General features: G+C 42.6%; 1 protein-coding gene across 3 annotated transcripts in view; it reads left to right on the top strand.

Annotated features, from left to right (window-relative positions):
* TRAPPC10 (trafficking protein particle complex subunit 10) overlaps positions 1 to 12,710 on the top strand; it is a 584,087-nt gene that overhangs the window by 343,238 nt on the left and 228,139 nt on the right. For all 3 annotated transcript variants that reach the window (XM_085620787.1, XM_085620788.1, XM_085620789.1), the window contains one exon: positions 11,253 to 11,767. In XM_085620787.1, the coding sequence (XP_085476913.1) occupies positions 11,253 to 11,767 (515 nt within the window). The remainder of the gene's footprint in view (positions 1 to 11,252; positions 11,768 to 12,710) is intronic.

Raw genomic sequence — 12,710 nt, forward strand, 5'->3', positions numbered from 1 at the left:
TCACCAGCTCAGCCTTAATACATTCAAAGGCTTGTTGCTGTCTTTCTTCACACACAAACTCCACGTTCTTCCTTGTTAATTCTCTCAAGGGTTCCATCTTGGAAGCAAAGTTCTTTACAAACTTACTGTAGTACTCGCAGAGAAATGAAAAAGAGAGCAGTTTATATTTTGTATCTGGAGCAGGGGCTTTAAGAATTGCCTCAAAAAGAGTTTTTGGGTACAACACCTTCTTTAGATAAAGTTTGTCCTAGGTGTTCCACTGAATCTCGGTACAAGTTGCACACTTTCCTTAGATGACCAGAATCTACTGCTTTATCACAAGAGAATTTAAGAATGTCATCTTGAAAACATTTGACGAAAGATTCCATCCCTTTGAAAATATGACACATAGACCTTTGGAAAACAGATGCTGCCGATGAGAGTCCAAAAGGCATCCTTATAAATTGATATGGACACTGAGGAGTGATGAAAGCGGTCATGTGATGTGATTCTTCTGCTAGTTCGATTTGATGATATGCAGAACGACGATCAAGTGTAGAGAAGATGGTGGCACCTCCAAGCATACTCACTACCTCATTAATATTTGCTAGAGGGTGTCAGTCTACCAAAATATTATCATTTAGAGCTCTAAGATCAATGCATAACCTGAACGATTTGTCAAGTTTCCATGCTAAACCAATTGGAGAAACCTACACTGACGATTCCACTTCTTCTATAACACCTCCATCCAACATCTCCTTAAGAACATCACCCAACTCATCTCTCACATTGATAAGAACATTCCTGAACGTTTGTTTAACTGGACAAGCCCCTGGTTTAAGTTTGATCAAATGGGTAAAACCCTTTAGCTTTCCAAACTTTTCAGTAAAAAAACTTCAGGAAATTCATCTTCAATCTCCTTTCCACTAGTGTTACCCCTGATTACTAAAACAGGTTCATTGCTACGAGGGTTCAGTATTATTCCCAACTTCCACTGGTCTCTCCACCCCAATACATTAACACCTTTCTTTTCCACATACAATTTGATGGAAGCTGTCCTCTCTTTGAAAGAGACATTAGAAGCTACATAACCCATAAGATCTATAATGGAACCATCAAAACTTTGTGCTTTAACATCCGAGGCGCACAAATCTCCATGGGTCAAAGATGCACTAAAATTCTCATTAAAATATTTTTCAGTAATGATTGACCATGGTGACCCTGAGTCAGCCATAAGTTTAAAATCCATGTCTAAAAACTGTACAACAGATTTAGGGGACTTCATAACGTCACCTTCCGCTGCACATATTTCATCAACAGACACAACAATCCCAGTTTCTTTCGTGGATTCACAATCTTGGTCACACACACATCTCACACATGAGACTTCCTTAGTTCTTGTGGGAAACATTCTTCCTTTGTTAAGTACTCTCTTTTTATCATCTTTGCATACCCGTGCAAAATGACCAACTCTTCCACATTTAATGAATTTTTTTACCTATAGCAGGACAGCGTTGGCATGACGCTACACGGTTGAGACTACCACATCTGTTGCAAACTATATTTTTGTCAATTTTCTTCCCTTGTTGAGGAAACTTGCAAGAAGAATTCACCACACACACATCGTCTACAGACTTCTTAATTTTAGAACCAACTTCTTCAACAGTCTTCATCCATCTTTCAGACTATTCAAAAGCTTTGTCAGTAGCAATGGTATTGTGTAAAATTTGATTACCCAACATCCAGAATTGTTCTTGTGTTTTATTTACTTTTGACATTCACTATAATTTGCTCTCTGATCAGCTCATCAGAGAACTCCAAAATTTCATGAAATAACAAGTGCTCTAAGTGCAGTCAGAAAATCATCAACCGATTCAGAATCCTTTTGTGAACGTGTATAAAATGTATACCTATTGAGTGCAATACTAGTTGTAGGTTTAAACCTATATTCCATACCGGCTAATGCTTCATCAAAACTACTTAAATCTTATTGGACAGTTGGTAAAGTTCGAAAAACAGTCTGACCTTCTGAATCTAAACAGTGTAGTAATTAATATATATATATTTTTATTTCATTCCCCATTCTGTCCCCACCAATGGCTTTCATATAAATTATAACGTGATGCTGATACACAACTGTGTGTCAGTCCCAGGATGCAACACCTGCATTCTAGATGCAAAAATAATCGTTCAACCAAAGTTCATTCATTTTAAACACATTTTATTCGAATCTTTAGGCATATGAAATTGATCATTTCGATTTTCAAGTGCGTGTATTATGCTCAAAGGCCTTAATTACAGCATGTCGAAAGAATCCAATATAGCCAATAATCACGATGAGATTTAATGTGTTTAATTGAATGAACTTTGGTTGAACGATGATTTTTTTCATCTAGAATGCAGAATGCAGGTGTTGCATCCTGGGACTGACACACAGTTGTGTATCAGCATCACGTTACATTTTTTGGTGCCATGGGACAGGGCACTCTCCAGGATTGAACCCTAAAAAGGATTACATTGAACAGAACATTGAACAAAAGGAGTGCGGGTTGTTAATTAACTGTTTCATATAAATTAAAAATTCTTCTTTCCATCTAGACCACCGAATAGGTGGATCACTTTTAGCTTGTAAAAACTTTGCTGGAGGTTCAAACTGCATAGTCACACTATTAAACTATTCAAATATGAGTGAGGAATTTAAGTAGTACGTGTCCCAAATGACAGACAAGGTTGACACTATTTAAAATAATCTAAACTGCATTAGTGTATTCAATTTACTATTAATTCAAGAAGAGAAGTTTAGTTTTCCATCCCTGTTGTAAGTTGTGCTCTTAAGTTCTCAGCTGTCAACATCAGCGTGAAGAAAGGTGTGGCCTACGGTTTGAATAACACTGCATTGAGACAATGTAAGAAAAATTTCACTCACGTGGAATAGTTGTGCACATCGATGAAAGGTTTGTGAAAATTGAATATGCTAGAAGACGTGCACTAAAATAATATAGCCATGCACATCGGCGTATCAATTTCTTGTCATGAAATACCATAAATAATCTGCGCAGTCGTGCGCATTGACGTGAAATTAATCTCCTCATGAGTAGATTCCACTATCAGGAAGTAGCAGAAATAATATGCGCAGTCGTGCGCATCGACGTGAAATTAAACCGGATTCAAAATGGTGGTTGTGCGTAGGTGATGCGCTGACACGTAATCTGATAGGCGTGATGATGCAAGGCGTTTCACTTCAGTTGTCAAGAATTGCGTAGGTGATGCGTTGGCATGCAATCTGATAGGTGATTCAGTCGTCAGGAAGAATAAGTGTTCTGTTGTCAGTGCTTCCAGGTGAAAGTGACGAAGATGAACTGGAGCTTCAGAATCCAATTCCACGTGGGTACGCGTTCAGCAGATTTTGAATAACGTGGTAAGGATATTTCCAAAATAGCAGAAAATAAGCAATTCAAGTGCAGATGCTTTTCTTGAATCTTTGAATCGGCCGCAGTAAAGTAGTCTTGAAATATTAAGACGACATCCAAGCAATCCAGGAAATATTTTCCAGCGTATTAAAATAAAGTTTTAAAAAATCCAAAATGTAGTGGTACCGCTCTTGTGCCAAGTTGGGTAGCAAGTACCTGAAATAACTTCACCAGTGTAAAGTCTCAAACAAAGAAATGAAGCAAAATCCAGAATTAAGTAAACGGAAGTTTAGTCTTCAATGGCGCAGTACCATTCCAGCAGCAAGCAGATCAAGAATGACACGGTTCTGGATCTGTTTAGAACGTCCACCAAGACCTGGCAGCTGCCAGAATCAAATCTACACAAACTATAGATGGCTCTCAATCATTTTCAGTTGACATTTTCAGGTGTTGGCCGAAAATATCAAGGGCGCAGACTTACTGGGAATTAAGGTTACTTTTAAAAACTTGTGTGTTCTATTAATGGTAACCTACCGCCCCCCACAGACTTCCCCCAGGTTTATTGACTTTTTTTTGGAAGTCGTTTCAGACTTGTGCTCTAGGTATAAACGTTGTCTACTGGTAGGTGATTTCAATTTCCAGTGGGATAAGTCACAAAAAGTGCCCGCTGCCACCCAGCTAGAAGCGGTATTACAATCCTTTAATCTTGTTCAATTAGTTGATAAACCTACGCATATTAAAGGCCATATTTTAGATCTCGTCTGGACCTCACAGCCACTGGCAGTTTTAACCAGTATTAGCCCCTCTGCCTGGTCGGACCATTCAATAGTTAGCTGTTGGGTTCCGATCGAGAGCCCATTCCTTCAGCATCCGCCGGTATGGAAGTGGATACGAGACTGGAAAAAAATAGAGACATCGCAGTTAATGGCACTCCTCACCTGTTCCACTTCTAACACCACTGGCGGTAGCTTAGATCAAGTCTATGATCTCTTTAAGGCCACCCTTCGTAAAGCCTTTGACCAATTGGCGCCAGAGCGGAAGATCAAAGTAAGAGGCAGAGGCCAGGGGGCGCCTTGGTTCAATGAAGCGCTTAGAGTGAGTAAGCAGAATCTTCGTCAGGATGAGAAACGATGGCGAAAAAACTATGATCCTTCTCAACTTGTCTCATATAAAAAGCGATTGACCTCATATAAACAAGCGATCCTCGTAAGGAAGGCGGAGTTTTATGAGAGTAGGATTTCAGAGGCTCTTAACAAACAGAAGGAAACGTTTAGAATCCTGAAAGAGCTGAGCCAAAAAACGACACGTATATCCCAAGACGCCCCCAGTGATTGTAACGCTTACCAATTGTTCTTTCTTCGTAAAGTTAAGGACATCCTCTTAGAGATCGAAGAGACGGATCTCGGTCGAAGCTCCCTGATGCCGGTTAGAGTTCAGTCACTCTCCGCTCCGCTGGGTGTTTAACTCACCCATTTCCCTTGTCTTGATGCCCCAGCCTTAAAACATTTGGTAAACAGGGTAAAATCGGGTTCTCCAGCAGACCCTTGCTCCCCGGATATCTTTCGTATGGCTATCACGGGCATGGAGAAACAGACTCTCTGTCTCCTAAATTCCTCGCTGGAAACGGGTTATGTACCAGCTGACTTAAAAGAAGCCAGGGTTACACCTTTGTTGAAAAAGATGGGAGCGGATGTGACTTACCTGAAAAACTACAGGCCGATTTCTCAGCTCCCCTTTGTATCAAAGCTTTTGGAACAACATGTCCTCAAAACTCTTTCAACATTTTTAGAGGACCATAAGCTGCTCCAGGTCAGAAAGGCGGGCTTTAGAGCCCATCACAGCACAGAGCTGGTGATGCTGTCAGTCCTGGATGAGCTGAGAATTGCTGCCGATAGGAAAACTTTGAATGCCCTGATTTTACTTGATCTATCAGCGGCATTCGATACGGTTAGCCACAACATTTTACTGACCCGTCTTACAGATGCAGGCATTAAGGGACTAGCATACCAATGGCTGGAGTCCTTTCTGTCGGGGCGTACCCAGCGGGTCCAACTGGGCACACAGATATCAGACAAGGGCTCTCTGACCTGCGGAGTCCCTCAGGGTTCTGCTTTGTCCCCTCTCCTTTTCAATCTATAACTCCAACCACTGGTGGAGTGCCTGGCACACATGGATTGTCAAGTTTTTAACTACGCCGACGATACACAACTTTTGGTACAACTTGATAACTCGAGACTAGCTCAGGAAAGAGTTCATAATATATTACGGTTTACCGTAAAGTGGATGTCGGCCAACTCGCTTAAGATCAATCCCGACAAGACAGAGGTCCTGACTGTCCCCCCAAAAAACAGCCCGTCGTGTGAACTTTTTTGGCCACAGGAGCTGGGGTCTGCCCCCTCCCCAGTCCCTGTGGTGAAAAGTTTAGGTATTAAAATAGACTCTGATCTCACCATGGCTAGGCAAGTTACATCAGTTGTGGGGACATGCATTGGCCTCCTGAGGCAATTACGTAAACTTGTGCCCCTCCTGTCTACGACCTCATTGCAGATGATTGTGTCTGCTACCATTATTTCAAGGCTGGATTATGGCAACGCCTTGTACATTGGCCTGCCATTAAACTTGATCAGGAATTTGCAGTTGGTGCAGAACGATGTAGCCCGTCTGATTTTTGGCCTGCCCAGAAGGGCGCATGCCTCTGACCTCCTTACCAAACTGCACTGGCTGCCGATGAAGCAAAGAGCCATCTTCAAAGGCCTCTGCATCACTCATGTAGCCCTATACGGCCAGGCACCTGCATGCATTAAGGAGCGCTTTCAAATATATACCCCGAGACGTATTCTGCGGTCCTCGGAGGCGGGTCTTTTAGTCCCCCCTCGGTTTAAACTCCCCTCCAAGGGGGGCAGGGCTTGTTCGACTCTTCTTCCACATCTCTGGAATAACCTGCTGGAACACCTGCGCAAGGAGCCCGTTCGTTTGAAATTCAGGAAACTTCTTAAAACTACCCTGTTTAGAGAGTCATTAGAATAACACCTCACTTTTTATTGCACAGTACTAGGACGCTATCTTCCTCTCCAAAGCGCGAAGAGACCAGTTGGTGAATCTGCGCTATATAAAAGTCCTTTAACATAACATAACATAACTCCGGGTTAAAACCACTCCTACTGGGCTTTTTCTATAGGCCATCCCATAGATCAGGAAGGGCTCTCCCCACCCCCCATCGTGGAGGACTTCCGACCTCATTTAATCCATTTATCCCCTGGAGGGACCTTAACAATATAAACTGACAACAAGAGGGCGGGGTATGGGCATAGATATTGACCTCCCTGATGAGTGCCCTGTGACTGAGGAGATTAATCCTGGGGTAATAATAGGCCCCCATACTGGACATAGGGGCCAAATCATTACGGGGACTGACAGCCCAGGGAAAGTCCCCATTGCCCCCTTTTTCAATCAGATTGGGGTCAGAGGGGATGATTTAAACATCGTTTCCTGGAATGTGGCAAGTTTATCTAGAAAACTCTCGGACAAGCAGTGGCTCTAATTTATTAGACACTTCCACATAATATTCATTTGGGAAACGTGGGAGGCAGTTAATTGTATTCTAAAGGGCTTTAAAACGCTTTTCTGACCAGCAGAAATTTCTAGATCTGGGAGAGCAAGGGGGGGGAGCTTAATCACGTTTGTAGACCTTAGGAACCACTGCATTATAAAGCACCTGATGTGGGATTCTAAATTGAACTAGAGCTTAAATTAACGAGCAAATCGTATTGATTTGTTCTAATACATTTTTATAATGAAAGACAACCGCCACAAGGGGAGGCAAGCCTTGCTGAGTTAAGTGGACACCTTGAGTAAATTCAGGGGGAAGCTTGTTGCAGACCCAATTAATTCTAGACTTTAACTGTCACTTATGCTCCAACTTAGCAGTGACTCATCAAGATTGGTCCACTTGTACAATTAGTGAGGGATTCAATCTAGAACACACCCTGGAAGGGCGGGATTTGAATGCCTTCCTAAACACTCATGCCCTAACACACACTTTGGACCTGCACACCATCCCCCCTGATTCAGCAGTGCCCCCGACCTATAAAGGCAGAGGCTGCCTCAACATTTATTGATTTTATTTTTGTTTCCATTACACAGAGGAGGTTTATATCTCTTTTGAACATACATGACAGCCCATTTAGTGATCACAATCCTGTGATAATGTCACTTGTAGCCCCTTGGAATCAGCCGCGAAGGATAACCGGGGGAATGATCTCTGCTACTGATCAAGGAAGGCGTTTAACGTGGTCACAGGTACATACTATTGCTTTTAATAAATCTTTGTTTAGCATAAGCAAGCAGGAGATCCTGACCTGTCTAGACCCGCAAGCTCAGGGGGAAGAAACTATTCAGGCATTTATCGCTATCACACAAGTAGTTGATGGTTTGTTAACAGTCCCGGCACATTCCTTCTGTGCGGACGTACAAAGATGGATTGAGGGGGGAGTGTTCCTGGGCCCTAAGAGATCTTAGGAAGGCCCTAAAACAGTCTCTGAGAGATAGATGCTGGGTGGTGGCCTGCTGTAGCAAATAAAAGCAGGTCGTCCAGGGGCGGAAGCGCACACTGCAAAAAAGTGCTTAGGAGGATCTGACAGAGGCATGTGAGCAAAAGGACTGTACCCGCTCTTGGAGGGTTATTAATAACCCCTGTTTTACAGAACCAGATAAACCTGGGCTAAGTCGTAATATTTTGCCAGAGCAATGGCAGGCTCACTTTGAGGAAGTTTGTAGTCATGACCACAGTGAGCAGCCCTTACACAAACTAAATTTTCACCATAGATTTGAATGCATTACCCTCACTTTGGATGAGGTTAGATTGGGAATTGAGGGACTGTCCAAGAACAAGGCGCCGGGACCAGATGGGATCCCTCCCGACCTTTTCCGCTACAATACAGAGGAATGGACTCCACTCCTTGTTAGGGTTTTAAACGCGAAAGCAGCAACAGTAATGACTGCGTCATGGTCTACTGCCACCATTGTTCCGATCTTTAAGAAAGGAGATAAGGATAGTCCACATTATCGTCCCATATCCCCCAGGGGCGTAACACAGGCCCCCGCATCGCGGGGTGCCCTGAGCTGCAGGGGGCCCCCTCAGCACTGTACTTATGCTGGAGAGCTCCGGATTAAATCCGGAGCGGGGGCCCCTCTATGTACCTTGCAGGGGGACCCCTTCAACTTTCGTTACGCCACTGATATCCCTCATTGATGTTACAGTGAAAGTCTTGGGTCGGGTCTTACTTAACAGGCTGTCTGTATGGGCAGACTCCAATCAAATTATATCGGAGGTACAATATAGTTTCCGTGTTGATAAATCAACCACAGATCAGAGCCTGAATCTTTACCTTGTAATTGCAAAATATACACTAGCCAAACCTGGGGCGCTGTTTCTGGGCTTCATGGATCGCACCGAAGCCTTTAACCGAGTGAACCGTTGTAAACTCTGTTAACAGTTTTGGGACCTTGGGGTTGACCCGGTGATAAACAATATTTTATTGATCCTACATTTTAACACCACTGCTGTAATTAGATACAGACAGGACGGGTATACCAACGATCATTTTAAAGGCTTAAGTGGGGTCAGACAGGGATGTATATTAGCGACTTTGGTATTTACATTATATATTAACACTCTCGATTCCTCCCTGATGGCCCTACAGGCTGATACACCCAGGATAGTCACAAGAGCGGTTTCCGTCTTGTTATATGCGGATGACGCAGTACTTCTTGCACGTACCCCGAAGGGCTTGCAGTTTTTACTTGATGGGTTTGTCTCTTTTATGAATATAATGGATTTGTTACCTAACTTAACCAAATCCTATATTATGGAAATTGGCAAGCAGAGTAGGAGGCCTAAGACCTATAAAGTAGGCACACATAGTTTAGTGAAAGCTCTGGCCTTTTCTTACCTGGGGATTTTATTTGATGAGAAACTCCGTTTTAAATATTCATTAGACGTTTTTAGAAATGACTAGGTCAGTGGGAGCAATCGCAAATTATGCTCTCAGATTGGGTACTTGTCTCCGGGGACAATTTTAAAGCAATATAGCTCTTTTTGTATTTCTAAATCTTTATATGGCAGCGAGGTATGGGGTACATGGCGGCCAATAATTTACAAACTGCAGAAAACAAGTATTTTAGGCGGATTCTGAAAGTCCCTCAGACTACTCCTTCATACTCGCTACATGAGGAATTGGGGTTTAAGTATATTACGGATATGGTGGCTGTCAAACCCCTGCTCTGCTGGGTGAAGAGCTGGTCCAATGAGGAGGCAGGTTTTAACAGATTAGTAATCCAGGACTGCCTCTCCCTTGATCATATTCTAAAAATCCCTTGGCTAAAATATGTTAAGGATACCTTCACCGCATTAGGAAGAGATTTGTTTACTAGTCATGATAAGGTAAAATCCCGAGACAGTGCTATTATCAAAGAATTGTTTCTTACACGCGTCACGGCATACCGAGAGGACAAGGAGCTCCTGAAACCCATGGTCAGAGCGCACATTTTAATAAAATCGGTACAGGGTATGGAACCCAATCTTCTAATAAGTGCACAAGACAGATTTTTAATCACTGGTTTTAGATTTAACCTATTTCATCATTTACTGGCTTCTCCCCTGGGTCCATGTGGCTGCGACATTAGGTCTCCACAGGACACACTTCTTTTTGTCTTCGTTTGTGAATATTACTCACACCCCAGACAAGTGTTTCTTAAAGGGCTTTTAAAAGATCTTCGATTTAGGCAGGCTTGTGTTGCCCTATTGATTTTACAGCTCGAACCTGATGTTCATACACTTTTTAGTGTTTTACATTTTTTAAGATCTGCTTTAAGGTTAAGAAATACTTGAGGCGACTGAAGGCCACTAGAGTACTTGCGAGTTTTGCACATTGTTATGCTGCTACACATTTTATGAGCTGACTGTGATTTTTAGGATTATCTGTGTTGTTCTGTCATGTTTAATAAATGGTGACTAGGGTAGGATTGTTTTTTTAACATAACAAATATTTTCTGGTTGTTTTGTGAACCTAAGAAATCAGCCCTGATAAAAAGATATAATGGACTCTTTGTTTGCTAATTTTGTGCAATGAGTTGTTTTGTAGCTAACACACAAATTTGTTGTATGTTTCTTTTTTAACTGCCTCTTTTATGGCTATGTTTGTATGCCGAATAAAGATTTTTATTATTATTGTTGATGGGTGATTTATGATTGACTTGTCCCATGGGGTGGTTCAGTATCATCCATTACTTGGCTGCTAGCAGGAATGTACAATCGAGCATGTGTCACGGTTGGGTGGATTTTTAAGCTCAAGACTGATTCATATGTCATTGGAGTAAAAGTTAAGATTAAAGGAGCTGATTTAGGTCTGGTAGAGAGCTCAAGAGCTGAAGAGGAGTGTTGCCGTAGTTAATAGTTGAGGTTCAGTAGCCCTGGAATTGATTGGTGCCTGTGAGGCGAGAGGGATGATGATAATGAGGCATCGATCTCTCTGATAGGGAAGCAATGCACCTCGCTCACATTTGTTTGCACTGAAGTGTTCTTAGGTCTCTGTAGAAGAGTAGGCTGATAACCAGTAACAAAGGCAGAGGTACGTAATAAGAGTGACCCTGCTCCATTAGGAATTAACTGTACTTTTAATATCCTCCCATGTGGCAATGGAAGCTGCTTGGGTTCCAGAGTGGAATAAGTTTTGGTAGTGTGAGAGGTTTGTTTCTTCCATGAATGAATGGTTCAGTATTGTACTGCAATTGGAGTTTGTCTGAGAGACTCAACTCTTGTCATCACATTTTTTTTAAAACTGTTTCTCATGTGCTCTTTTTCAGGTTCTAAAGTGATCCTTTCCTTGAACTCATTTGCACAGTTGAAGAATTTACATTTTGACCCCCCAAATGCTGTGGTGCATGTTGGTGGGTGGCTTTCTCTGGAGTTGACTTTGCAGAGCCACATGCCCGTTGCAGTGCAGGTGGACAGTGTCTGCATCTTGGTTCACTTCAGCATTGAGAAGAACAGCTACCGCAAAACAGCCGAGTGGCTAACGAAGCACAAGACCTCCAATGGCATCATCAGTTTCCCAAGTGAGATGTCGGTCTTCCCCTCTTCCCAGAACAATGTGCCTACGATAGAGCTGTACGAGATGTACGAGAAAAGCCCTTCGGACAGCTCTCTCAACACGACAGGGATTATCTGCAGGAATGCCCACATGCTGCTGCGACACCAGGAGAGCAACTCCTCTTTGGACCTGCCATCTGGAGTGTCTCTGGAAGAGGGCGCCAACACCTTAAAATGTAGCAATGTCGCACTGCAACCTGGAGTCAACGTGTTAACATTTAGGACTCAGGTATGGGCTGGGAATGTGTGCTTAGTACTGGTGAAAAGTGCTGCATTTGCCCGACAGGGTTTCTTTTTCTTGCCCTTCCTGGTGGCAGGACCAGTCATTTCACAATACATTGGGCAATGATGCATAAAGAAAGCCGGTGCAAAGGTAAGATTACAGTAATCAGTGAAAATCCAGTTTGTGGCACTTTAGCTACTTGATGGCCACCAAGGATTCCTCATTTTCCAGTCTTCTAATTGTTAGATGGCTCAATGCCATCACTAAGCATGTTGAGGAGGTGCCAGTTGCGTATTGTGGATTCTGGCATTATTTGGCAAAATATTGTAAATACAAATTATTTTAAGTCCAAACACTAGAAACACTATGTCCAACGATCAAGAGTTCCTGCAGGTAAAGGATTTATTGTTCAAGGAATGCGGCAAGGCTGCACCAGGTTAACATTTGATGAAGGGTCAGTGCATCAAGGCACTTTTAGGTTTACATTTGATATAGTGTGGCAGTATGTGTGGGTTTGTGGGCAAAGTGTTTGGTATGTGGCACATGAGACGTCAAAATGTGCTCAGAATCTAAGAATTGTGGACTCTGTGTGATAAATAAGTTACAATGATGTAATTGTTAAAGGATAACAATACTGGGGGCTGCTGGTATTTTTACGTGTAGCTGCAGTACACAGGTCTAGGTGAGAAAGCGATGTAGTTATCCAAAGCTCCTACAATAATGATGGCATATTTGAGATGGAGGACGTGAGGAAATAACGGAGAGGGAAGAATAATCAAGTATTGAATTGCAGATCAGGCTGCAGTGACACATACCATGGAAAATATACATTTGTGGTTATGAGACACTAATCCATGCAAGATGTGGGAGTTGGTCAAGCACAATGCATGTAAACCGGGTTTGACATTGCATGATTGGTGTGTGGGTTTTGATCAGACCTACATATAAA

This window comes from Triturus cristatus, chromosome 8 (genome assembly GCF_964204655.1).
Source record: "Triturus cristatus chromosome 8, aTriCri1.1, whole genome shotgun sequence".
Lineage (NCBI taxonomy): Eukaryota > Metazoa > Chordata > Amphibia > Caudata > Salamandridae > Triturus > Triturus cristatus.